At 45.8% G+C, this 27,616-nt stretch overlaps 1 protein-coding gene across 17 annotated transcripts in view; it reads right to left on the bottom strand.

The window, feature by feature from the left end:
* Positions 1–5,273: 5,273 nt before the first annotated feature.
* The window catches only part of NEDD4L (NEDD4 like E3 ubiquitin protein ligase), a 356,397-nt gene continuing 334,054 nt past the window's right edge, over positions 5,274–27,616 (bottom strand). For 14 of the 17 annotated variants that reach the window (XM_032293592.1, XM_032293593.1, XM_032293595.1 and 11 more), the window contains 7 exons: positions 23,678–23,751; positions 21,455–21,515; positions 19,552–19,611; positions 17,780–17,887; positions 16,244–16,340; positions 15,391–15,463; positions 10,148–10,681 (listed from right to left, as the gene is read on the bottom strand). In XM_032293592.1, the coding sequence (XP_032149483.1) occupies positions 10,579–10,681; positions 15,391–15,463; positions 16,244–16,340; positions 17,780–17,887; positions 19,552–19,611; positions 21,455–21,515; positions 23,678–23,751 (576 nt within the window). In that variant the 3' untranslated portion in view covers positions 10,148–10,578. Of the gene's footprint in view, positions 10,682–15,390; positions 15,464–16,243; positions 16,341–17,779; positions 17,888–19,551; positions 19,612–21,454; positions 21,516–23,677; positions 23,752–27,616 lie in introns of all 17 variants that reach the window. The other 3 variants (XM_032293594.1, XM_032293599.1, XM_032293600.1) reach the window with 1 other exon arrangement.

The following is a 27,616-nucleotide window of genomic DNA, read 5'->3' as shown; positions in this document are numbered from 1 at the left end:
CCAATGACAGAGTATGAAGACAGAAGAAACCACTGTTAATACTGAAGGCAGCACCCTAAGGGGGAGAAAGAAGACTGGGAATTGGTGATTAGATGTGACCATGCTGTGATCTGCCATCCTACTGCCCACACATCCCGATGAGCAGGTAGATGCCCTTGGGCACCAGTCAGGAGTGCAGGGGGAAGTCATGGAAAATTTTCCAGCGGCAGATTGACAGGATCAGAGCTTTGCTGGAAGCAAGCTAACGCGGTGTAAGATGGCTAGGAAGGGGAAAATCAGGTGGACACCCGTTAGCGGCATATTACAGAAGTCCAGACCAAGGGAGGTCTGGAAGCTAATTAGGGGCTGGTGACTTCAATGTTCAACATGTAGAGCAGGACAATGACCCAAGGTCATGGGGCTCCCAGGGGTTCCTGGACCTCAGGTGGGTATGGCCATTGCTCTTTGCATGTCACCAGCAGCAAGTGTTTCCCAATGCTCTCTCTCTCAGCCTCTGTAGCTAATATTTGCCTCCTATTGATTCAGTATCTAGCCTGTTACTTTTTAACTGGAGCCTGGGGTTCAAAGGCCTGACTGTTGTTTAAACACTCATTACATTGGGGAGGGCATGTCCCCCTGGCAGCCTCAACTGATGAACAAGCAAGGATCTTCTTCTAAGTAAATATAGGATGCAGAGAAGGCAAGAGAGGGCCAGGGTAGGGGGTTGAGGTCATGGCGAGAGGGACTGTGAGGGAGGGTGACGACCCCAGCGGCAGAGTCTTAGAATCGCTAAGAGAGCTACATAACTAGAATTCAAAAGACAAATCCCAAACTCAATCTTTCTGCTATAAACAATACTAAATACAGTCATGGGTTGCTTAACAACTGGGACACACTGAGAAATGCGTTGTTAGGTGGTTTCATCATTGTGCAAACATCAGTGTACTCACACCACCCCGGACGGCATAGCCTGCTCCACACCTAGGCCATATGGCCCAGCCCATGGCTCCGAGGCTACGAACCTGCACAGCCTGTGACTGTTCTGAATACAACAGGCAACTGTAACCCTATGCTAAGTGTTTGTGCATCTAAACGTAGCTAAACACAGAAAGGGTGAAGCATGGCAAAGGCTATGATGTCGCTAGGCAATATGACTAGGAGACAGAAATTTTTCAGCTCCATTATCATCTTATGGGACCATCATTGTGTATGGGCTCCATTGCTGACTAAAATGTCTTTATGTGGTGCATGACTGCATGTTACAAGTTAATACCTAAAATCCTTTAATAACAGAAGCTCTTTTAAAAACTCAACATCTCAGAGCTCCATCAAAGAGTTCCTGGGAGTAGAAAATCCAGTCTTCAGTCTCTGGTCCCTTCAGCCCTTCATCTCTGTTGGCCAGAAGGAAGTTTATGTTGTTCCTGGAAGGTACCTGGAAAATATGAGGTGCTTGTTTTGTGGTGTGGGGAAGGCTAGAGGGAGGTGGGTGGGGGGGTTCTGTCCTGTGGCAGCCAGAAAGGCAGTGCAGCGCCTTTTACAATTTTTATTTTTTATTATACTTTATGTTCTGGGGTACATGTGCAGAACGTGCAGGTTTGTTGCATAGGTACACACGTGCCATTATCAACCCTCATCTACATGAGGTATTTCTAAACTGGGCCTGTCCCAGAGATCAGGATGTCTTTTCACACTGTGCTGGCACCTCATGTTCACAGTGGATTTTGTAAACTTTTGTAGGCCCCTACCCTGAAAAACCTCCCCAATTTGCTGAGACATAAATGCCATAATTTTGACCCTTATTCCTTTTGATTTAAACCAAGCATCACCTTTGGTATTTGTTAAAAATTCTTCTGGGTCGTGTGTTTAGCCTATCAGTCATTCACATCTTAGTACAAATGAATTTATCGCTCATCGGGATGTGTGGGCAGTAGGCTGGCAGATCTCCAAATGGTCACATCCTACCACCTACAACCTCCGCCTCCTGGGTTCAAGCGATTCTCATGCCTCAGCCTCCCGAGTAGCTGGGATTACACACACACGCCACCACGCCCGGCTAATTTTTGTATTTTAATAGGCACAGGATTTCACTATGTTGGCCAGGCTGGTCTTAAACCCCAGACCTCTCAGGTGATCTGCCCGCCTTGGCCTCCCAAAGTGCTGGTGTTACCGGCGTGAATCACCGAGCCTGGTTTACTTACACTCTTTAAATTGTCCTGCTGACAACTCCTCTTGGGCTCCTTGGCCCTTTCCCCACCTACAGTGCTAGCGTGCTACTGCCTGGCCCTGGGCACAGGGCCCGTCCTGCTCAGGACAGGTAGGACTGTCTCTGTCCTTGCTCTTTTTTAAAGGAGAGACCAGCTTAATGCGCTTGCAGATTTCCTGGGGAAACCTGGGTTTTCTGCCTGAACTGGGAAGGAGGAGGATGGAACCCCTGCTGGCTGTGTCTCTGCCGGGGCAGCCTCCAGGCCAAGGTGGTCTGTCCACTACCCCCAGCTCCCAACTGCCCAAGCTGGGCCGTTCATCTAGCTTCTTCCTGGTTGCTCTTCCTGAGCTCAGTGTTAAGCAGCCCCTCTGCAGCAGACCAGCCACAGGGTGGAGGTGGTGGGGTGAATGAGGTCCTGCCCGACTCCACGGCCCACAGGGGCAGTCAGAAGCTGACCACCCTCGCCCTCAGGTTTCTACCCGGGAGAAGCGCCCACAGGGGCAGCTGTTCGGGGTCTGTACAGGAGAGGCAGGGGTGCCCTAGCAGAGTCCAAGGCCACAAATGCAAACAAAACTGGTCCTCCAGGCCCACAGTACTGGTCCTAACTGGATTGATCGAGGACAAGAACCCCAGGACTCATGTGGAAAAAGTGAGCATTAGACAAAGCAAGGCCAGCCCTGCAGGGCCACATACTCCATGAGCATGCGGTTCCAACTGCTGAGCCCCAGGCTTCTGAGCGTGGAACCTTCTGCCTTTAGCTGGTACTCAGTCTGGGTAAGGCCAAATAGGATTGACAGCTCGACTCCCTGATTCTAGCAACAGTGTTTAACACTCCCTTGGAAGGGCACTGCTGAGACACTACCCGAATCTGCCTTTAGTCAGAGGAATGTGGCTCTCACCACCCTCTCGGCCCTATTCAGTTTCAGTCTGCTCAGTTTGGGGGTGTGCTTGCTCTAGTACCGTACACTCCTTCCAAACAAATTTGTCTGCAAGTAAGCCCTTTCCTCGGAGAGGAAGAAAGGCTTTCTCCAAGAACTGGTGTTGGCAGTGGGCAAAAAGGCACGGCGGAAACACGGTCTCCCCTCCCGATTCCAACGGGGAACTGGGCAGCAAGGCTGCAGAGTGTGAGGGAGGGGGCCTGGAGCCCTGGTAAAAGGGCACGTCTGAAAAGGTGGGTTCTGGGGGCACCTGGCCAGAAAGAGGATGAGGTTATCGCAGCCAGCTCAAACACCAAGGCAGAGGACCTGGAAGAGTTGAACCCCTGTGGGACTCTGTGCTTTGAGTGGGCCTGGGAGAAGGTGACCTTCTCCCAGGGAGTCTCTGACCTTCCCCTGGAAGCACTGAGGGCTCAGGAGGCCTTGTCCCCAGGAGGCCCCCGTGAAGTGACGGCCACTCTTCTAAGAGGTGACGGGAGGGCTCTGCGCTGTCAACAGTCCAGGTACCCAAGACATGCAGCCCAGCCGGGAACTTTGTAGGGGAAAGGGGAGGAGGAACACGAGGCACGGGGCACTGTGGAGGGGGCTGGGCAGGGAGGGACACAGGAACAGGCTAATGGCAGTGGCTGACCTTTTTCCCATTCTGGCCTAAGGTCAGCCCTACAAGGGACCCAACAGGGACTCTCCTGCCCTCTTCAGCCCCCACTGGGTCACAGCTGGGTGCTGTGGTCTACTTACCAGGGACTGTGTCTTGGGTCTTAAGTAAGCTCATGCTCATTTTTTCCTGCCCAATTCAAGTCCTATAAATGATTTCTTAGAGATTCTACAGCCTGAGCTCTCCAGAAGCTCACTGTTTTGACAAGTGTTCTCTCCCAGAAAATGGTCAGAAAGCGGCCTTTGCGTTCTTACCCCACGGACCCGTTTGAACATGGCTCTGAGGGCCAACCCTGGGAAAGCTAGCGTCAGAATTCCGGATACTCATGCTCACCACAAATACTTTTACGGGGGGCTTCAACATTTCACAAGTGCCTGATGAATGCGTGGACTTCAGAGCAGGTTAAAAGAGTATTAATCTAGCAACTATGTCATTGATGTCATCTGTTCCACTGTGTGGTGGCTTTAAGAAAGGACATATAAATATTCACAGTGGCTCTGTCCAGCTGTGCCTCTCACGTGTACTCGTAACCCTGGAGGAGGGGGCAGGAATTCCAGGTGCTGCCGACAGCTTCTCGGCAAGATACCATCTACTGTTAATGGAAAAAGACAAGCCGACGAAATGACAACCTCCTTCCCAGGTGTCTCGTCTGCCCCAGGGGAATGGGCTGAGCACATCAAGAGGAAGCCGAGTATTAAAGAAAAAGGGAAAATTCTCCAGGAGCCTGACATGATCTGAGCGGAATGAAATGGCATGGGGAAAAATGCCACCGGGTTTGCAAAGGGCAGTGACACACGGTCTGGATTTTGACAGCACCTTTCTGAGAAGCACTCTGGGAATTCATTATTGAGTCTCCTCAACTCTCACACAAGTTGAGGGCCAGGGATACAAAGATGCCTTTTCAGGAATAGACTCACAGGGATTATACACATTTTATATAAAATCAGTAATTCTCAAGTTTAATAAAAAAATAAAACAGCAGATGGGTAAGAATAAATGTGCATCCTCTTAGTAAGCCTAAGCTGTGTGTTTTGTGCAGACTTTAATTTTTTTTTGTTTTTGAAATGGAGTCTCGCTCTGTCACCCAGGCTGGAGTGCAATGGCATGATCTTGGTTCACTGCAACCTCTGCCTCCCGGGTTCAAGCAATTCTCCTGCCTCAGCCTCCCAAGTAGCTGGGTTTACAGGCATGTGCCACCATGCCCGGCTAATTTTTGTTGTTGTTGTATTTTTAGTAGAGATGGGGTTTTGTCATGTTGGTCAGGCTGGTCTTGATCTCCTCATCTCAAGTGATCCGCCCGCCTTGGCCTCCCAGAGTCTGGGATTACAGGCTTGAACCACTGTGCCCAGCCAGGCTTTCATGTTTTTAAAAGTGCAGAGCTTTTAGGGAGATGAAGGAAATGAACATACTATAAATCTGCAGGCATTTAAACCCCTCTGAAACAATTAAGACGGTGCATTCACAAAGCAGCTTTAAATCAAACAACCCATAATACTTGATGTAGAAAATGTTCCAGCTTCCATAATTCTTTATTAAATATTTGACAAGTTGCATCACTTCTTTACAATGACTTCATTTTGTCACATTAGTCTTTTGCTGTCAGGAAAACAATCTACAGTTTCTCTTCAGATCTCTCAAGAAAAAGAAAAGCGAAAAGGATTTGTTCTCAAAGAAAACTTTTCCTGTGTGTATCAAATTCAACCATATTTTAAAGCTATTCTGATTGTGAAAATGAGCATTATCCATAAGTTGTCTTAAAAAAAACTTCAAGGTAGTTTGGTTTTTACCATTGTATCAAATAGGACTTGGCTTCCTATTAGGAGGTGGGTTTATAATAAAAAGTTATGAAACATTGAGAATTTATTTGGAATGCTTGACATTCTTTTCACCTTAAAAGTCACTGTTTTTTCATGTTTCATTTGATGATAGATCCTGAATTAAGAAATGACAGCAAATTGACATAACCTTCCTAGGGTTTTCTCAGGCTCCAAGGATAGCAATTTGCAGGTCACAGCTTCGAGAAAACTGTAGAAGGGATTAAGCTCTCACTCCCTTTCGAAACCAGATTGCTCAATAAAGGTGTAAAAATGCTATACAAATATATACAAATATATTTGGACAGCATATGTACGTATATATGCATATATATTACATACATAGTAGTAAAGGAAGAACAAAGTCACATAACATCAACATGAAGGAAAACGGTGACAATCTAGGTGAAATCAGTCTGAGTAAAAGGGGAAAGCTGGCTTACACATGAACAGAGACACCTGCAGACACAGTCATCGTCATGAGGATGGCTTCCGACGCACTGGTACGAGGTTGAGAATGCAGTGCACGCACGGTTAGGGACCAACAGCAACGCTACTCCTTACACACGGAAAACCAGCGAACAGAAAGACATGCGCCTGAAACATGCATTGCTTTGAGTGGAACATCTTTAACAAACGATAGATACTGACTGAGAGGTCTGCTTGGAAAATTTCATGCCAACAGGAAGCTAACCTTTTTCTAGAAAACTCTCTCCAAGCTCCCGTCCTAATGCTACGGCATTTTCTCTGACATACGGAGAACAATCTGGGGTGAGGGTGTGCGTATGCGAGTGTATAGACACTGTTTATTAAGGCTTCTATAAAATAAAAAAGTGGTCCAAAGAATATCCCGTTCTTCCCAGTTTTAAAATCTAAAGTACAAAGTGGAGTTTATAAGAATTTGTGTTTTAAAAACACATCTCAGTCCTGAAATTGGCAGTTCTGACATGACTTATCAGGATGTACCCCAATGCCTGAATGACAGAGGTAGCGTGTGATCTTCGGGGTGGGGAAGGTCAGAAAGGGAGCAGGCCAGGCAGTTACCATGCACAGTGGCACCCCCTACTGGCAAGGCAGAAAATGATGCCAGACAGCACCTCCCACCCCACCTTCTTAGTACAGGGGTACAGGGGCAGGGTGAGGAGGAGAGAGGAGAGGAGAGCTAGCACAGCGGGGAGGGGCTGCAGAACTGATTAACCAAGGCTCTCTGTATACATTTTGAAATTTCAGAGGTGAGTACAAAACTCTCAGGAAATACAGGAGTCGATTGCTAATGAGTAACTGTTAGAACAATTAAAAAGTTGCTGTGTATGGACCTGGCTTTTGAGAGGGCCACTGTGGATCTGGCAAGATAACAGCAGCGGTGCACACTGTCTATGAAACAATGGGAGACGTAGAAAATGGGTCAAATGTTTTGCACTGTTTCTCAGAATCTGTCACTGTGAGGCCGCGCATGGTGGCTCATGCCTGTGATCCCAGCACTTTGGGAGGCCAAGGCAGGAGGGTCACCTGAGGCCAGGAGTTCAAGACCAGCCTAGCCAGCATGGTGAAACCCTGTATTTTGTGTCTGTAAAAATACAAAAATTAGCCGGCCATGATGGTGGATGCCTGTAATCCCAGCTACCTGGGGAGGCTGAGGCAGCAGAATCGCTTGAACCTGGGAGGCAGAGGTTGTAGTGAGCTGAGATTGAGCCACTGTACTCCAGCCTGGGCTACAGAGAGAGACTCCATCTCAAAATAATAAAAATAGTAATAATCATCATCATTATCTGTCCCTTTGTCCTTATATAGGAGAAATAATATACATCAAGTCCCTCTGTATCCTTCATTGTCTGAATTTAGGGAGTATCTGACATCACCTGCTGAACGGTCCTGGAAACAAAAGCCAAATGCCTTACATTTGTTCTTGTGATTTGTTAGAGGATTGGCTACAGAGAAGCATTTAAACTACATTAAACATTTCTGACAAAAAGGAAAAGAGCACCGAAGCTGGGAATACGCCATAACTCAGACAATGAACGAATGCCTCACTGCTGCCAGCTCCGGGGCCAGCAGTGGAGATGCACAGGCTGTTGGGATGTTTGTCCCATCAGCCCTTTCCAAATCCTTCCCCGGGCCAACAAGGGGCAGGAATGGAATACCTGGGGCCCACAGGCAGCCGTGATAACTGATATTAAGAGACCCACAACAGGCAGTGCATGACTTCCGGCATGTACTTCCCAGCTTCGTATAAGTGGCCCATAATAACTACAGCGTCCGCAGGCAACTAAAGACACTGCATTAAGGTGATTTCTCCAGCTTGGGAGAGCACAGAGGCTAAAGAGCGCCCAAGCTGAAGAGCAGTGTGGCTGCTGGGACCTCTGGGAGAGGCAACACTGCCCTCTTCCCGCCAGGGCTGCTTGCCGGGCAGGTTGGGGCCCAAGGAATGACCCAGCACACTGTCTTCACCGCTACCTGCAACTATGTTGTGAAGATGGCTGGGCGTGGTCATTGCAATTTAGAGAAATCAAGATCTATGACCATTTTAGGCAAAGAGAGAAACTGAGAATTGCTGAGGACTAGGGAACCTTGCTTTACTTTTTAAAAAATACTAAACCCCCATTCAGCAATATTTGGTTGTCATTAAAATCAAGCTAATTTTATCAAAGGGTTGATGAACTGAGGTGCCACTCACAATTACTGTCAAGCATTCATGGGGTAGATTTCAATAATTCTTGTTTGCTCCTGGCTTAGAAACTGTCAGAATGATTTTTCTCTTATACTTTCCAATACTTAATATGCATTTAGTGACAATTCTGTGGTTTTCAATATGCAGTTTACAAGATGACGGTAGAATCCCAGTTCTTAGGCTAGAAGTGGATTTCTCCCTCTACAGTTACACGATCACTCTCAAAAGCCAAGAAAACATACTGCTCAACTCGGGCTCCGGCATGGTCCTTAAAAGAGCTGACTCTGGACTATGGGGGCTTACAAAAAGGGGATTTTTGCCACTGAGACATTTGTTATGTTAACTGTAAAGGAAGTATCTCACCAACAGTCAAAACTAATGAGAATATATTTTTTTTTTAAGTTATATAACATCTACATTTTCTGATCACTACTAGGTCTTTTTTCAATCAATAATTAAAAGGAACCAACACTCAGCTCTGTAGAAATCTACCTTCTTTTAGAAACCTCAGGCCTCTGCACCCCTTTAAACAACTCAATTACAACCACAGCTTCCTATGGCTTCTCACATGCCATCCAGGGCTGGGTAAAAACAGGCAATTTCTTACACCAAAAGGTCCTTTTTATGTAACAAGCAGACCTCCCCAAACCACAACTTTTTTGTCCTATTGATGACTGGCATGAGATCAAATCTCTAGTGCCCTCTAACTGCCCCGACAGGGTCTAGGACAACACAGGTTAAAAAGGACAGCAGGGTCGTTCAACGCCCACACTGTCTCAGGTGTTCTCCCAAAGCACGACAATTCTGCAACAGAGACTTACACGTAGAAAAGAATCAAACTGTGCGGGTACCCTCAGACCTCCGCCACCACCAGCTCAACAGCCTGAACTGGGCGGTCAAGTCTTCTGTCTCACTTTTAATCTAGCACACAACGGACACAATGCAGGCAGTACGTACTATCGAAGCATGCAGTAGGTCATCGGTAACAAAACTCGGTTAGATTAAGTGTACATTAAATAAATCTTTGTAGTTGAGTAGAAATCACAGAACAGTTGGTGAGGACAGGTCTGTAGGCTCAGCTTTACATCCAGGTTTTTATACACCAGCAGCCAGATTCACAATTGATAGATATTGCACCGGAAAGATGTGTGCAGGGAAAAGAAATCATCATCACATTTAATGTTCATGATAAAAAAATAAAAAACAAAACCAGATATGACCTCCAGGTAGTACATAAAGTGCCTCCGGAATTGGTACATTTACAACAAAATCTGGTTATTTAGCTACCATTAGCAAACGCATACAAACGGGAGACGTAACGGATCTGGTTTCTACAGTTTTGAATCAAGCAGTGCCAAGTTTCATTCAAAATGTCTCTACTACAAACAGCAAAGAGGAAGTAGAATAAAAGATGACTGTACAGCATCAGGAAGGGTTAAGTAATTTCTCTGAGGAGAAATGGTAGTCCAACCCTGTCTCAAATGTGTTAGAGCATATGTAATTACTTCTAAGGAATAATGGTGTGATTCCTTTCAAGTCAACACAAAATTTGTCATGCTATGTTACAATTCTCTCCGCCTGTAGCTATTACCTAAATTTGTACAAAAAACCAAAAAAAAAAACCAAAAAAAAAAACCCAAAACAGAAATGTAATACCCAGTTTTTCATTCTGAGTATGGAAAAAATTATCATTATGTCTAATATTATATTGGAAATTCTCTCAAAGTACTTGTCTGTAGAAGGTTTTTGGACAAAAACTTGCCTTCCAATTCTAATAAAGTAGAGGGGTGGAGGTGTCAGAGTACTTCAAGAATAAAAATGTCATTGACATTAAGCCTGGTATGAAAGTGAAATACAAAAAAAAACAAAAAAAAAAACAAAAAAAAATCTCACTTTTCCAAGTACATGAGACATTTTTAATCATAATGAAATCTGAAAATCGGTCTAAATCATTTTAAAAAGTAAACATGAGTTGTAATACTATACCTGTAGAGTGATTAATTCCATTCATTGTCATTAGAAAGGATGAAAAATATTTATTAAGGGCTTTGCCTGCAGAGGCACAACATAAATAGCGTAAGTCCTCCTGAAATGTAATGAGTGTACATATCAACCAGTTGGTAATTTGTGGTGGGAAATGCAGGAACTCAAGCTGGGACCTGGTTCCCGCATCCAAACTTGGACGAGCGCATGGCGAAGGCTCGGCTCCAGGGGCCATGCCTGTAGCTGCTCTTTGCCACCGCCTCTGCAAAAGTCTGTTAGGCAAATGCAAAAGTGCAAGCAGAACTTGCTTGAAGAACAACCATCCCCAAGGCAGAGGGTGCTTAATCCACCCCTTCAAATCCTTGAGCATTTTCCACGGCCATGAGAAGTTTCTCTCGTAAATCTTCAAAGGTTTCATACGGAGGTAAGTCAAGGCGATTAAAGCTGCAAAAGGAACAAAAAATGTAGGTGAAAAGCCACAACAGCACCTCCTAGATCTGGTTAACAAGGCATGGTGTTCCATTAAGAGAATCAAAATGCCTTTACCAACAATTTTGATTATCTGGGGAAAAACAAAACAAAACTCTAGCTATGAAACATCGACGCTAAATAAGCTCTTGTAATTTACAGAGAAAGAACATTTTTGAACGGTCCATGAAACCTTTCCTAGAGTCAGATGCAGATCTTGGAAGAATCCTGGTGGGAAGGGAAATATAAAATGCAAAGTAACTGGCAAGATTTCCAAACCCTGGAACACAGAGTTGATGCTTTTGGAGTTACACACGAATTCAGACTGTGTCTACCTCTAATACTGTTACTCCACACTAGGCCTCAAGCCAAGTGCTGTTCTCTGTATTAAATCACTTGATTTTCATCACAACCCTATGAAGCAGGTCATGTTTATCTCCATTCTGCACAGGAGCTCCTGAAGCAGAGACACAGGGCAAGGTGCCTGAGGTCACACTCTTTGTCATACGGCAGATCCATCACAGAACCCAGGCTGTCCGGGGCTCCAGAACACCAGTGCTAAGCTACCTCCTCTGATCAAAGTCAGGCACAATTCACATTTGCTATGGAATGTTGCATTTAGAAGAAATCTCTACCTATCTGGAGGCTTCAGCTGGGGGTGGGGGCTGCAAATCACCATGGTGATAGTGAAGGTTTTTAGACAAATGGATGGCCTCTGCCAGCCATCAAGCCCACTCGTCCATGCGATCAAGTTCAAATCCCAGCTCTGCCACTTGCCAGCTGTGTGACCTTGGGCAAGTCACCTCGCCTCTCTGAATCTGTCTATGCTTCTGTGACATGGGGAAACTGCACACAGGGTGCCAAATGGATCAGATCAGTGGGTGTCGCATACAGCAAGTGCTCAATTGCTCAAGAGACAGTTATCAGTGTCATCACCCTTCAATGTTTACTGACTATCTACATGGGGCTCAAGGCCAGCACCTCCAGCCACAGAACCTCCACCTCTCTGTGAGTGACTGTGTGTGTGTGTGCGCACATGCGCGCGCCGGTGGGGTGGGAGTTGCTGATGTGTATCTGTCATGAAAACGGCACACACACTTGCCACAGCTCACTATGACATAAGAAGAGCCCATGCTCACGAAGTACTCACGTGGCCCATCAGCCTGTCTCAGTGTTATGAACCCTGGCCATCACTTTGTAAGGTAGGTAACGCTGCATCCATATTTCATAGAGGACGAGCGTGAGACGCAGCAAGGTTAGGTAACTTACCCTAGGTCACACGGGAAGCAGGAGAGCCAGGTACAGCCCAGGGTGCTCCAGAGCCCAGCTCTTGAGGTGCACTTGTGCCGCCTCTGCCACGAGTGCTCACACTGTTTAAAACCGGCCCCTCCAGGTACTGGGTTGTGGTTCCAAGAATGAGCACAGTAACTTCTCATGTTGTAAAAGCTAACCACCACGTGCTTGCTTCCGCAGCACATACACGAAAAGCTCACCACTGTTACAGCAACAGAAAAAACCAAATACTGTAGAGGGCCCTTTAACAACCCCTAAATGTTGAATAAGTCCCATCTGGGTGGAGTGAACTCCGCTCAGATTCTCTAACCGCCACTAAACACTGAAAGACATAGAGAATAACACTGTGCTTCTCAAACTGGGGTTCTCAGAAACCCAGGAATCCTACAAAAATAAGTACTAACAGAGGCTTTTCACTTTCTGTTATCATATCAGTAAAGACAGGACTCCACAACTACAGATGGCATTTAAAAGAGCCTTTCATGGCAAGCAGCTTCAGGCTTTTCAGTTGGGGTTTCACAGTCCTGAGACCCCATAGGGGTCTCAGGCCCATTCTTGAGGATCTGTGACCACCGTTTCCCTTTAAAAAAGGTCCACAGATTATTCAGGTTTGAGAAACACTGGCAAGATGAAGAGGCAGAGACGGGCTGTCAAGATCAGAGGTTCCGAAGCATGCTACTTAACGCTTCCCTGCTTAGCATCTTAGTGTTTTTCATCTAAGTGGGTCATAACATCACCCACCTCTTAGGACCACTGTGATGATGCTATGAGTCAATCACATCAAATGCTTAGCAACATCCCCAGAAGGTACTGAGTACTTGGTGAGCATCAGTTCCTATCACTTTGGAGGTCAGGACACATGCACCTAGCTTCCATGTGCACTAACAAGCTGGGTGTCCTTGAGGAGCGCATTGTCCTCAGAGGGCTTTAGCATCCTCATGCGGAAGAAGCATGGGCTGAACGAGATGATTTTTGTTTGCTTTAGAGTCTATCTCAAAGGGCAGGTGGGCCTGTGTTTCTTAATGAAGAGTAATTTTAAATGTCCGAGTAGTGACCTTTTACAGAACAATGAAATGAAGCCCTTTCAATGTCAGATGTTCAATAGTCACTACTGGAAAGCTTAATGAAACGAACCCTCATCACAAAGACCCCGATCCATCAGCTTCTGTTCTTCTAGGAAATCAGATTTTTATTTTGAACCTTAACTGTGTATCTAAAACATGGAAGAAATGAGACCTACGTATGGCGAAATTTTATGGCGGAACTCTTGCCATGAAACAGACAGTGAAGTTCCTGTTTCCTACGTCAATATAGTCAGGGTCTGGTGGAGAGGAAAGCCATTTAGAAGTAGCTGCAGAACGGCCTCACCATGCTAGCCGGTGCTACCTGCAACTGCCAGTCCCCTCTATCAGGGTCAAGTTAGTCTGGGGGGAATATCATTTGGAAAACTATATAGTTGCTTTCTTTCCACGACACAGAAAGAGGAAAATAAGCTGTGCTAAGAGTCAGGTGGGCTGTTCTCTTCCTGTAGGTAGATCTTTGTCCTTCCTGTGAATTTTCAACATGATTCTGCCCCAGAATCATCTGGGGAGCTTTGGAAATCCCACTGCCCAGGTCACACACCAGACCAATGAAGTCCAAATCAGTGATTTCTTTAAAGCTCTCCAGATGGTTTCAACATGCAGCCGAGGCTGAGAACCACTGAGTTCAGAGGTCTTATCTGGGAAGGTCTACCTGTGGCAGAATCATGTGGGCTCCAGAAAAACAAACAAACAAAAAAACAAAACAGTTCAATACTAAGACATGTGTCCATGAAATCACAGAGGAACACGGGCTGAATGAACATGAAATTGGTTCACTAATTTGGTTTCCTTGGAAAAGTCTAAAAAGAAAGTGGGTATATTAACAGAGGCAGTGTATCTGGTGTAGTGGTTAAGGGCGCAGACTCCAATTCTGATAGAACTGAGTTCACATCCCATGATCTGGGAAGCTATGAGTTAGGTGACCCTTGGGCCAGCTTCCTGACAGCCCAGGGGAATAACATATCTCAACAGGCTGCCATAAAGATTAAGCAGTGCCTGACCACAGATGATGACTGTGCCCAATAATTTCACTTTTCCTAATATTCATCGGTTAGCACCACAAGCTTACGTTCTGCATCGCCACCCACAGTCCTGGGGCTTGGCTCAACGCCAGTGCCTTGCACATGGAGGCCGGAACTCAGAAAACCACATTTGACTCAGATACTGTTTGGATAAAAGCTCTGAACTACTCAAGCATTCTTCCCCTCGAATATATGCAGAGAATCACACACAAAGACTGCTCTGGATTTAGGCTGGAGTCCGCTCGCTTTCAAGGCTCTGACCGGCGATGACCGTATTCATTACTTCGGAGAATCACATGAATGGTACGAATGGAAAAAACACCAAACGCCTTTCTGGTGAGGCAGGGGCATCCGACGGAAGCAAAAAACCTTTCGCAGTCAAGTTTTCACAAATACATTTTTATGAGAATTCTCTCCTAGCCAGCACTTCTAGTTTAAGGGAGGGTGTTTCCTGCAGGGACTGTTTGGTTGCTTATGTTAGCTCGGTATGGCCGGAACAGGCTTTGCAGCTCCCGCTGCATGAGAAACACAGGGCTACACTGCTCACCGTTTTCCAGAAGGCCCACTCCTGCTGCTTCCTCATGAGCAAGAAATAAAGGCCTTTGCAGAAAACCAACATGAGGGGCATGGGAGCTGGAGTTCGCAAGAGCTCCCTGAACCCGGCTTCAGGAAACGGATCCCATCCAGTCTGCATTTGTGCTGGGTTTCACGCAACTCTTCAGAAAACAACTGCCACCCTTCTGCCTCACTGTGCCTCCTGAGAGGGCCTTCCGACGACAGCCATGCTCCAGCCATGCTCCATGTCAGCCCTCTTACCCTCCTCCGACCACAGTCACGTTACTGCTCAATTCCAGGGAATTACGGGTTATTCATGAGCATAGAAGGCCTTTTACAACGGCTGTTTCTACAGGGAATTTTATCCTAACTTCTCAGCCAGTTTAAGGTTGGAGTAAAAACCCAATGTGTTTATAGACGCCTAGAATGGCCTTATCTAAGTGTGATGAACACTGAAAGCTCCATTACCTAGAAAAATGAGGGAAGACGGACTGGGCTCAGAGAAGAAATTCCCCACGGCAGGGAGGCCTGAGCCCTTTGCTGCCAAACACAAGTGCATTCTGTCTTATTAGCACTACTGTACCATTTATATTTTCATCCACATCACTGTCCTTTAATTCTCTAAGCTACTTACAGAGAGGAAACAGAGCATTCTCTAGCCTCGAGCCCAGCACCATACCCAGCTAAGCAGTTCAAATACTGCTGTTGACATGCAGGTGTTTTTGTCACTCACCATGTGTGAGCTCTGGGCAGTTTCTCAGGACTGCCCCATTGCTCTATTGTAAACAGCTGAGGACCATTGGAACCTAGGCAAGAAAAGAAAGAGAAATGTAAGTGCCTAGGGCAGAAGAACGAAGCTATGGTGTGGTCTGCAGTCCAGCTACTGCCGGGGCAGGGATGCCCCCCGGGGCGAGGCCTGAGACTCTCTTCTGCAACATTGATATTTAATGTTGGGGGAAGCCAGAGGTCTGCACCTCGCAGAGACTCCACATGGTCTCTAGAATGGAACTGCACCAAGTTTAACAAACACGACAGTTCCGTGGAAGGGCAGGCAGCGACAGCCTCTCCGCTGGACCCTGGAAATTTAAATTTCAAACTATTATTGGGGGTGGGTGGGTGAATAAAATGTGACCTTCAGTATGCAAAGTAGAGAGTGATTTTTAAATCTACGGTAAACACTGAAAAATTCTGCCTACTGGAGGTGACTTTATACATTAGTTTGCAACCACATGAATGACCCTGCAAAACCTAGTTTTTAATGGTTTACTAAAAAAACTAAACTAGGAAAAAAAAAAAAAAAGAGTAGCCTTATGGATCTCTTTACAAACTGCCCCCCAATCCCTTGAGGTAGAAGCACCATTGTATCTATATAAAGTAGAGATATCTATATAAAGTGTATCTATATGCTATCTACATAAAGTATAGATAAGAGCCCTTTCATTGAACATCTATCCACCCTATGCATAGCACATTGTCCTGAAACTTAGCCTTATGCAGAGGCCTGAGAGGTGGGGTTCTTGGGCCACAGTTCATGCCTGGCTGGAAATTCACAGGAGAACAACTGAATCTAATGGCATCCTGCTCACCATAAAGTTCGGCAAATCCATTCATAGGTACTCGTGATGTCCCCGTGACAAACTGCAGTAACCGGATCCGCTTTTCGGCGTCCATGAGCAGCACAGCCTATGAACAGAGGCAGAGGGTCATTATATCCTCCACGTGACCCACGGCACATGCTGCTGTCACGCAGGCAGGCAGAACTTAATCTTATTTATATTGCAATGTAAGACCTAGAGAGTTGACTCTGAAAACTGAGTAGTTTTTTTATGGCCACAATGCTAGCTGGCCTCTCTAATCTCAGAGACTAAGTGATCACAACATCTGTCTCTTTCTTCTTCTGCCAATAGGCCAAAATAAATGATATAAAAAGCAAACTCTCTGATGGCACTGAGCTCATGTTTCTGTGTTCGAGGCTTACCAGTTCCCCCAAGCCAATTATAAATACACAGTATTTAAAATGTGTCATCACAAGGGGAAGCCAGGTTATGAGATGGGATTTCAGATTGTAGACACATTCCCCAGAAGGTATCATTTTATAAAATGGAAAAAAACAAAAGCAAAACCAAAACCAACCAGAGGCAGAGATGGGGTTCTAAAGCAATCTGTGTAGCTTACATATCTGCAGTATTACAGGAATCTAGGTGGCTTTACTGGTAATGTCACTTGGACTGCTGTAGTAAACATCTACAACCAAGCTAAGGGAGACCTGGACGGGGATTTGAAGACTCTGCTTTTTAAAAAATCTCTCTACACTCCTGCTGGCTTTTGAAACAGTAATAAAAGGCATTCAGAAATGTGCAAAAAGGCTGGGCATGGTGAATTATGCCTAAAATCCCAGCAACTTGAGGGGCCGAGGCAGGAGGATTGCTTAAGTCCAAGAGTTTGAAACCAGCCTGGGCAACATAGTGAGACCACATCTTTACAAAAAAAATAAATAAAAATAAAAGAAATTTGAAAAAGTCAAATGATTCCTTTTTTGGGGTGAAGTAAATAATCAGTCTTTTTGGGGGGTAACTTTTTTTTTTTTTTTTTTTTAAAGTTTACTATCTTTCCCTTGAACTAACCCATTCCTATTTTACTTCCATCCGAAGCTGAACGGGATACAAACACTGGCCCTAAGGCAATAAATCAAATGTATGTTATCTTTGGTTGAAAGATATACAGATCAAAATGTTTGTTGGAATGTACTTTAAAAATGGAGAAAATGACTTCTTCACAGAAAGTGACATCTTGCAAAGCCACCCCTGAAGCCTGTTTATGCCCTGAGAAGCCCCCCTCCCCCATTTCTATTTACACTTTGGAGGAGCAGTCCCTCAAATAAAAGTCACTTTCAGAAGGTGATCAAGGAAGGCCAGTGTGCTTTTGTAGGGACCAACTTCATTCAAGTCTAGCTGTCCGCTACAGTTACAGAAGAGTCGCCACGGGGGCTGGTGGCTCAGTTTGCCTGTTCCCTACCCCAGGAGTCCAAGCACTAACAGACCCCAGTGGCAGCATCAGTCCTAAAGTCGGAGCACAGGCAGGGCGCCACAGAGGTCACGGGACAGGCTGGGCCCCGGAGTTACCTTCCAGAACCACTGAATGACGGGGTGGTTCGGGCAGTAGCCGTTCTTGTAAATAGAATGCTGCCTCCAGTCATTCACGTCCACATCACCGAGGCCACACATCAGCAACTAGGAAGAAAATTGACCCAATGTAAAAGCAGGATGTGCAAGCTGCGAGATCACACACTGAGAAAGGACCGTCCTCAGTGCCAGCATTTGGTCACTGTGCCGTGAAGGTAACACTGAGAAATGACCGTCCTCAGTGCCAGCATTTGGTCACCGTGCCATGAAGGTAACACTGAGAAACGACCGTCCTCAGTGCCAGCATTTGGTCACCATGCCGTGAAGGTAAGCTACCAAATCGTAACCACAGAGGAAGGCAGACACCTGTCCCAGACTCCACCTGCCACGGCAGATCACAGAGGCAGCACAGTCACGAGGGCAGCTCAGTTCTAACCCTGCACAAGGCCACAGCATGTCATATCGGAAATAGAAACGCCACAGTTGTCCTCCCTACCCTCGAGTCTCACGCTTGGGACCTGTGGATTTTCTCAAGTTCCAGTAGCATCTGTGCACTACCCTGGCTGCGTTTCTTCCTGGGAGGTTATTCCTCCGAATATCTGAAAGTTATCTCCCTACCCACAGAAGAATTAGTGCTTATGACAACAAGAACGTCTCTCCGCCAGGTCGGTCAATTCTGATGATGACAAATCACCTCATCTGTCCAGAGGCCTAAGATCTGCAGACATATACTAAGGCATAACTGGGTCGATTTAGCATTTAGTCTAAGGTTTGCTGTTCTTACTATGCAACTCTCCATCGGGGGGGCTTCTTGTGAATGAATGGAAGATATTCCTGCAGAGGTACCAGAATGAAATGGAAAGAGAACTAAGCCAGAGTCTGCAAACAAAGTTGCTAGGCTTGACTGTACCAAAACCTTGCTGGGAAAACCCAGCTGCTCTCTGCCTCAGTTTCCCACCTATAAGAGGACAGGCTTGTGGTATATAATTTCTACAGACATATTGATCTTGAACTTTCCATTTTGAGATGAAAGTATAGGAAGCCAATCTATGGGAAACGCTCACTGATGCGGATGCGACACACGCCGTGTCCCACCAACCGTGTCTCAACAGACACAGCCTCCCTTCTCCTGCTTCTCCTGACACAAAAAAGGGTGAGATAGTCCTTTGTCTTTAAAATGGCCATTGCTCATCTATGTCGACATCATGAAGTTGAATTAGACTACCTTTTGCTGCTAGCTTGTTGCCTTCTGATGTTTTTCCTCGTTCAACATAAACCATTTCAAGTTCAATGAGATGTCTGTTCTATGGCCCTGAGCGAATGCTTACAGCCACCTTCTGGCCAAGACCCCCATCTGGCTGCCATGGTGCGGGGGGATGGGGCTGAAGCAGAGGATACTTGGCCAGTCTGGTAGTGCCAGCAGGTTGCTGCTGTCCCAAAGGGCTGCTGCAAACCTTGTTTCTACGTGTCGTGGTGATCTGCCTCGCCTGGTGCACAGGGCCACGAACCCAGCTCTGCTCAGCGGCCTCTACTTACTAGGCATGTTCCAGATCTGCCCTCTCATGGGCAAGGCAACTACAGTTGATTATTTTTGCTGTTCCTTACGCACACGTTGGCAAACAAACCCCATAACAATTCTATGTAACAGGATTCATCTAAACTTACTCTTTAGGACATTATGCATCCAAGAATATTAAAATATTACTTGTAAAGTAATGAGAGATACTTTAAAAAAAATCCACTTTACATAATATAATGTTTATAATACAAACCTCCAGCTCATTTTCATCAAAAATTTTAATCAAATCAATAGGAAGCAGTTCTGTAAATCCCTGAAAAAAAAAACAAAAAACAAAATAAATCTTAAATACCTATTGCCTTGCGGAGGGGGGGGACAAATTTCACAGGAAAAACAAGCTTTTCTGGTTAGCCAGTAAAAAACACAATGACACCTTATGATTCCTACGTCAGTGACAGTACGGAGTAACTACAGTTCCAGTAAAAACAGCGCAGCCACAATATGAAAGTTCCGAAAAAAATAATACAATCTAGAAGATTCAAGTAGTGGAGTCATTTTTGAAACCTGATGAAAATACCGGATGCTGCAGGCAGGTGGATTCCAATAGCCACTTATAACATTGCTGTGAGTCAGTGCGTCCTAAAATGCACAGGCCACAGATGTGTAAGAGACACGCTTAAAAATAATGTGCTGGAGGCATGGAGAAGAAACGCAGAGGGAGGCAGGTGATAGGTGCAGAAGAGACTGTGTGTACAAAAACCATGCTCCGGTTCCCAGCATACCACTAACTAGGGTGTGATCCAGGACAAGCCTGGCTCTGCTGGGCCCTGTGCATGGCGAAAGCCGTGTTTCTGAAGGTGTGGACCTCCTGCAGTAGGGTCCAAGAATCTGCTTCCTGGGCTTTCTTATCTAAATGAAGGATGAAACCTGCCATTCTGTCCTCCCATTTTAAGTCCCTAAGGCCCCGAGGTGTTTCTGAGTGTCCTGCCTGGGGCTCACTCATCCTGCGTAGGTGCCTGAGTGAAGGGGAGGCATCACCCCGCGAGAGCTCTGCCTCAGTGCAGAGAAAATCAGTCAGGTGGACACAACGCTGTTTCCTGTGTGATCTTTTAGGCAACTGATACTGTCAGATTCAAGAAAGAATTTCATTTTTGGTCAAAGTGGAATACTGTTTAAAACGATGCATCCCTCACCCTCTGCTAGGGATCTGGGAGCATCCCTGATATTAAAAGTTGGATCTGGGCAGTGCCTGCTTTGCTCTCTAACAGGGTAAAAGCTGTCATGAGGTGGCTGGGTATAAAATAAACACTCAGCTTAAGAGAATATGTTTTCCATGTACCTGTACAGAAGAGAATCTGCAAGGAATTATTAACATAGCCAGAAAGAAAATGGGCAGGGTATTAAAAAAAAAAATGCCCAGGGCCAGGCATGGTGGCTCATGCCTGTAATCCCAGCACTCTGGGAGGTCAAGGTGGGTGGATCATGAGGTCAGGAGATCAAGACCATCCTGGCCAACATAATAAAACCCTGTCTCTACTAAAAATACAAAAATTGGCCTGGTGTGGCGGTACACACCTGTAATCCCAGCTACTTGGAAGAACTGCTTGAACCCAGGAGGCGGAGGCTGCAGTGAGCCAGGATTGCACCACTGCACTCCAGCCTGGGCAACAAAAGTGAGACTTTGTCTCAAAAAAAAAAAAAAAAGGCCCAGGTAGCAGTGATCCAGGGAGGGGTGGCAGGGCACTGCAGGGACTGTGCTTTATCCATTCAGCTCTGAGCCCTCGGGCTTCTTGGAATCTGTCACTGCTGCAAAAGACAGCCTTCTCTTGGGTCTGTCTGAAACTTCAAGACAATGGTTATAGATCAGATCTGTAAAACATCCTCTTTAAAAACAGGACAAATATAAAAATAAGAGAAGCCAAGCAGGAGAATGCATGAAAAGAAAAAAAGATGGGGTGTGGGGGCTGAACACACTCATGCTGGAGACTGGCCGGCAGCGTGAGCTGTGTGATCCTGGCCTTCCCGTGGCGTCCCCAGTCTTGCCCTGTCTCTCAGTGCATGATCAGTTCCACCACACCAGCAAAAGGAGGAGCACAATCCTCCCACAACCCGGGACCAGAGGCACATGGCAAAGAACCCTGGCCAGCATGGCTTACCTCCAAGAAGGCGTTCATCTGCTTCTGGACCCTGTTCACAAATCTCCACTGGATGACTAAACTGCAGGAGAAAAGAGGACAATACTGAACCACCTTCCTCATCACTAGCGCTCTGCTTTCTCTGCAACTGGGAGTGCTTCTCCTCCATCTATGAAGCAGAGCAGAAGTGGGGATCTACACTGTGCCTCCACTGTTTAGTTTATTTACGGCTTCTTTTAAGACTCCCTGCAACAGCCATGAAAAACAAAATCTCACTGGAGATTTCAAAAGGGTAATTAACTTACCCCCCATCAAGGTTTGGCTGGCCTAAACTGCTTTAAAATGTGATTCCATGGAGAAAAGGGAAAAAAGTTCATGAGGTATGAACACACAGGGATGTGTGTATAATATGCACACACACGTATACACACTCACAGATAAGTATGTATATGTATTTGTAAAGAACACTCAGGACAATGCATTTAGTTTTCTAATATTTCATTCTAATATCCAATGTACTAATATTCAACAGTGACATACAAGCTTCATCAGCAAAATGATTTGCACTCATAATTTAATGCCCAAATTCAGAGGATGAATGGTAAGACCTCATGTAACTCATGTTCACCAAAACCAAGTTCCCTGTGACAGTGTTTAACACACAGCATAATTTATCACAAGGCGAATCTCCTATGGATGTCATCTGAGGAGTTCTATCATTACGAAGGGCTCTCACCTTTGGGGTGGTACCACTGTAACCATGGTGACGGCCCTGAAGACCAGGTGCCTGCGGCACAACCACTGCGCAGCCATCTCAGGCTGTATCGCCTGGGCTATAATGATCAGCCCAACAGCATTCTTCTGGTACCAGGGGAGCAGAGTATCAGGGAGCAGCTGGTGATTTTGATCATACTTTTAAAAGTAAAGCTAGCTGGAACCCTGCCTGGCCCTGACTCCCTCCACATTTGAATCCTCAAAGAACTAACTGCAAAGAATGGTGCATAACACACATCACACACGCCAGAGTCCTCAGACTGGAGACCTGGGTTACCTTGGGCTAGAATATTTTTTAAACCCCACTCACAGTCTCTACTTCCTGAAGGAAGACAATGGTGTCTGCGGGGGTGTCATCAGCTAAGATTGTTCAGATTCAGAACAAGCGTGCCAATTACAGTAATGTAGCCAGGTAAGAACTGATGGATCTTATTTCTAGACTATGTATTCAGCCTAAAAAGCTTGTGACTTGAGAGAGGAAAAAAGTCTGCCACGTAACAGTTCCACTCTTTGCCGGGACCTCCGATTAAACACTCCAACATGCTCCATTTCTTCCTGATTAGGAAGGACAGCAGGTGTTTTCTTCACAGGTCACACTGAAAGATGCTAAGACCCACAGTCAATTCAAGAGCTGCCTGAATTCAAGATCTCTGACCGATTTCAAATGAGAAGAAAGGAGGGAGCCCAGCCTGTAGAAACGGAGCACTGAATGCAAATGAGGAACTCAGGCCACTGCAGAAACCCATGAGAGATGAAACCAGGTGCCAGGAATGGCACACTGCAGTGCTCGCCTCACCCCTGCACCAGGGGATTTCCCTGGAAGATCCCCGAATGATGCGTGTGAAGCACACGTATACATTAGAGAAGAAAACGTAATGTGCCCAACAGAGAAAAAACTTCTGCCTGTCACAGATGTCTTAGAATCACTCAACAGCCAGGCTTCCAAAAGGACTCAACGCTTTGCTCCACCAACAGAGGCTGAGATTAAGAATACTACAAATATCAGATACAATTCATTAGGGTTGCACATGCTGAATTCTTCCTATCCATTTTAACTGTTTTTATACATTTCTATGATGCAAATGAAGTTGGGAGGGAGACAAAATATTTTATCTTTGTTGATTCCTAATTTTGCCCCACTGGACACCGTGGTCCACTGTTGCAATTCTAAATCTTAGTTGATATCCACATATTCCAAAAGAGTATTTGCCGTATTACTCACTAATGCAGAGCTTTTCTCCCTCCGCTGCTCCTTTATAGTGCAGCTCACTGGAGTCAGGATGTAAGTCAGACTTCCCATCCCACGTTCAACTTCCCATTAACCCAAGCCAAAAAACAATTCATATTGTTGAAAGCTGACCAATAAACTCATGCCCATAATAAATGCATGAGCTGTTTCAGCAAGGGACAGTAACCAAACATGCTGTTCAATTTATTCAAAGAAAAGACTGTAAATATGTGTATACGTACTCAATATATTCTCTTTTGTTTTCATTTGTGACCATTATTTCTGACCCATTGGGTTTCAAATCCACTTGATATGTCTGTAATTACAAAGATAAAACAACAATTACCATTGCGAAGTTATCTTGCAGATTATTATTGAGTAACAATGTCTCACTATAAAGGGAAGACAACATGTATTCAGAAATATTTCCCAGCAAATGGGCTCTGTGCACAAGAGAATGTCCAATGAGGCTTTTAAATTGCTAAAATGTTACACAGTTAAAGATGTTATCATTAAAGGCAAACTATTTTATGGTTATTTACGACTTTTAATTATTCTTCATATATTAGCAATAATGAAGAGCAACATTTTTTCATCTGCTATTCATTTTTCAGGAAACTAATTATGCTTAACAGAAAACAGGGTACACCCATCAAGACTCCAGAGATCCAAATTCTAATGCGTTCTGTGTCTGAAAATTACATTTTATAGTCATAAAAAAGGATGCATGGTATTTCTTTCAGAAACTGCACACAGAAACTTAAAGACAAGAAAGAAGCTTAAGGATCCAGGCTGAAGAGGCAGCTTTATCTGGTTTTTGAAGACTTTATTTGCATCGGACGCCTTCTCCTTGCTTATCTGCCCTGAAGCTTCCTTCCTTAGCGCCACCCATGATCATGAATAAAGCAGCTGCAATCAGGGCAGCACTTTCTCCTGTGCCCTGACCCAGACCTAGCTGACCATGATGCCATATATAGCAGGAACCAGCGTGAGGGAAGGGAGGGAGACCTATTTTAAAATAAAATGTATTTTTCTCATTTTAGAAATTGTGGGGAAAAAAAGGTAGAAAAAGTTATCACCTACAACTCTCCTACTGAAAGCAAACTACATCACTATTTTCATAGGGCTCCCTCTGCCCGCTGGTTGCATTATAGGGTAAACCACGCCAGGGAAGAGAGTTTTCCAGAGTAAGTGTTAGCGTGTCTCCAGGAGGGATGGAGGTTCCACGTTGTGATAAACTCTGTGCTCCGGCAGGGCCACCTCCAGGGGTTCCCTGGTCCTGCCACCTGCACTCAGGAGATCCTGAGCCCTCCGACCCGAGCAGTTGCATCTGTGTCTCTCATGAAGTTTCTCTACACACTAGCTCTTGTTCCCATTCACACTGAGATGGCTTTTCAACATAAAACATATTGACCATCCATCCAGTCCCACTACATTCTCTTTTTCTCTTTATTCAGGAAGGGATCTTATTTTTCCACCATGCTTTCCATTTCTGCAAAGTCAATTCAACTCTTCACTGTGCCCAGTGTGACTTTTAATCCTGTGTTTCTGGTTTTGCTGACATCCTTCACCTCTCCATTTCCCTTTCCAGCTGCCGTCCCAGCGCATCCCATTTTCTCCCAGGGGTCATCCGCCTCTGCCCCGTACAGGCTGTGTCGGGGATGGAGGATGCGCAAGTTTCCACTTGAGGGTGAGGTGGGGATATTTCTACAGTGAAACACTGCCAGTTCGTGGCTGGTTTTCAGAGGTGCATGGACAGTGCTCATTCGTATCTTTTGCTCTATGTGTTAATAAACCCTGGTTGCTTTTTCTTTTTTTCCCCATTTATGCCTACCCAGACTGCCTTGTTCCTTTAGTAAGAGTTTTCTTATCAGATTCACATCAATGACAAGTTACCCAGTTCAGGCGTTGGTATTGAGAAGGCTTTTGGTACAGCTCGGCTACGCTAAGGCCAAATCTTTCCTCCAGCCCTTTCCCCCGCAACAGGGAAAGGGAAGGAGGTGAAGTGGATAAGTATCCATAATCCCTGTAATACACTCCTTCCAGCACTCATCCGTCCCTCTTTCTTTGATCAGAGCGCCTTCCTTGGTGTTGCCTGAAAGTTGTAATTTCCAGAGTGCTACTGAATGAGCGGGTCTGCCACAGACAAGGTGGGGAGGGGAGGGCTAAGGAGGAAAACACTCTGCTTCCTCCAAAAGCAGCACCCAGGGATGAAAGAGAAATAAATCAGTGTCGCCAAGTGCAGAGAACTGGTTCTCTCTTTCACTGTGACAGGAAGTCTAATTGGTTCAATCTTTTCCCAAAGGTATTAGAATTTGGCAATAGGCATCATAATTTTAAAAGTACATACCCCTTCCCACAACAATTTCTGTTTTGGAGTTTATACCAAGGGAAAATAGTCAAGTACAGAAAATGTATATTCCAGATTATACATTTATTTTTTCCTATATATAGAATACTCACATTATAATACATATATATATATGTGAGTATTCCAGGGTTATACAGAATTATATGTTTATATAGCAAATACTGAAATAGCCTAAACGTCTACCAACAGGGGGTGTGGTTAAAAATATATGGCATATCTACAAAATAAAATTCAGCACAGCCATCAGAATGTTATAGACTGATTTTACTGACATGAAAAGGTATGCGTGATATATTAATTTGAAAATGGTATGCAGAGTACAATTCCACTTCTGTAAAAAAAAAAAAAAATCTGTGTTTGTGCTTACGAAGAATAATTCTGGAAGACATATCTAAAAATTTTAATCTTGGGATACTGGGAATAAGTGACATTTATTTATTTTACATATTTTTATTAAACTGGCTTTATTTTTATTATGAAGGTTAATATTTTATAGATAAACTAATAATTTTTGAAAGAAAAGAAAAATGGGCCCATTGTACCCAGGCTAAATAATGAGGTCACAGCAGTAAATCGTCCTGTGGGCAGCCGTCCAGTCTCATGGTTGATTTTGACCCTGCGTTCCTCTGTGGGGGAGTGAGGGGAGGGCCCCAGGACGGACACAGGAGGAGGGGGGTTTGCAGTTCTGCTCCCGAAGCCACTGGGTTAGGGGTCAAGCCCCCAGATCCCGATGCTTCCAGGCTCAAGCCCTCAGTGGTACAGAAATGCATCCCTCTTGGGTTTGTTACAGGCGACATTTTCATGAAAAGCAATGATCACTCTTCGAATTCCACGTCCAAGGTTGCTGTTGGGGGCTGAGGGTGAGACCGTCTCCTGTGGTGCAGGTGTGGTGTCCAGCCCGCCACACTGCCTTACTGCCACCAGCTGGTGCCCCTGAGTCCTTGCTGGTTGGGCATGAGGCTCCACGGGGGTTGGAGAAGCAGCTATCTGACTCTTACCCCTGCAGGCCTCCATTCCTGCCTGTCCATTGCTCTAACACAGCCTGTGTTCTCCTTTCCCCCAAATTTGTGCCTTCTTAACGTCAGCCGTTGCCACCAAAGGAGGGGAGGGACTGCATGTCTTCAGCACGGAGCGCCGGGTGGCACCGCGACATGGAGCTGTCAGCCCTAAGTGGGAGAAGTTGAGGCAGCATCGTACCGGGGCCGCTCTCCACCGCACACATCTCCCACAGGTGCTGTGGCAGTGCCCTGGCCCCACATGAGGGTGGCCAGCATCCCAGAGGAGGCAGAGACCCTGCAAGGTGACCAAGGAGAAACAGCGAACCGCAGATGGAGCTGGTGCTGGAACCCAGGGGCCCTGCTCCCTGGCGAGCAGTCTGCAGCAGCTCCTCTGTGGCGTGGATTCTTGCCACCTTCAGCCACGAAATGCACAGTCCTCCCTCTGGGCTTTCTGGGGCATCGCCCGCCTGTGCCTGGACTCCTGGAGGACCTCACACAAGGAACGCAGGGCCCAGCCATAGCAGGTGCTCAGCAAGCGCTTGTGGGGAAAAACTGCAGCAGAAAATTCCTCTCTTTACATCTCCTGGCCCCGCAGAAACTTGGCTCTCTTCCTTGCAGAGATCAGAGGAACCTCTGGAGGACTCCCCGCCTTGGCCAGTTAACAACCCGATTCCCACACATCTCTCTGACTCTCCACAGATGCTCTGCACTGCCTGGGAGGCTACTGAGAAACAGGTTGGATATATACTGGACTCGGGTGGAGCAAGGCTTGTCCACTTGGCAGACTCCATTCTTGGACACCAAGCACTGCT

This window comes from Sapajus apella, unplaced genomic scaffold, assembly GCF_009761245.1.
Source record: "Sapajus apella isolate SASKATOON/1434 unplaced genomic scaffold, GSC_monkey_1.0 scaffold30, whole genome shotgun sequence".
Taxonomy (NCBI): domain Eukaryota; kingdom Metazoa; phylum Chordata; class Mammalia; order Primates; family Cebidae; genus Sapajus; species Sapajus apella.
The sequence above is the reverse complement of the archived record's forward strand: the minus strand, read 5'-3'. Positions and strand labels throughout refer to the sequence as shown.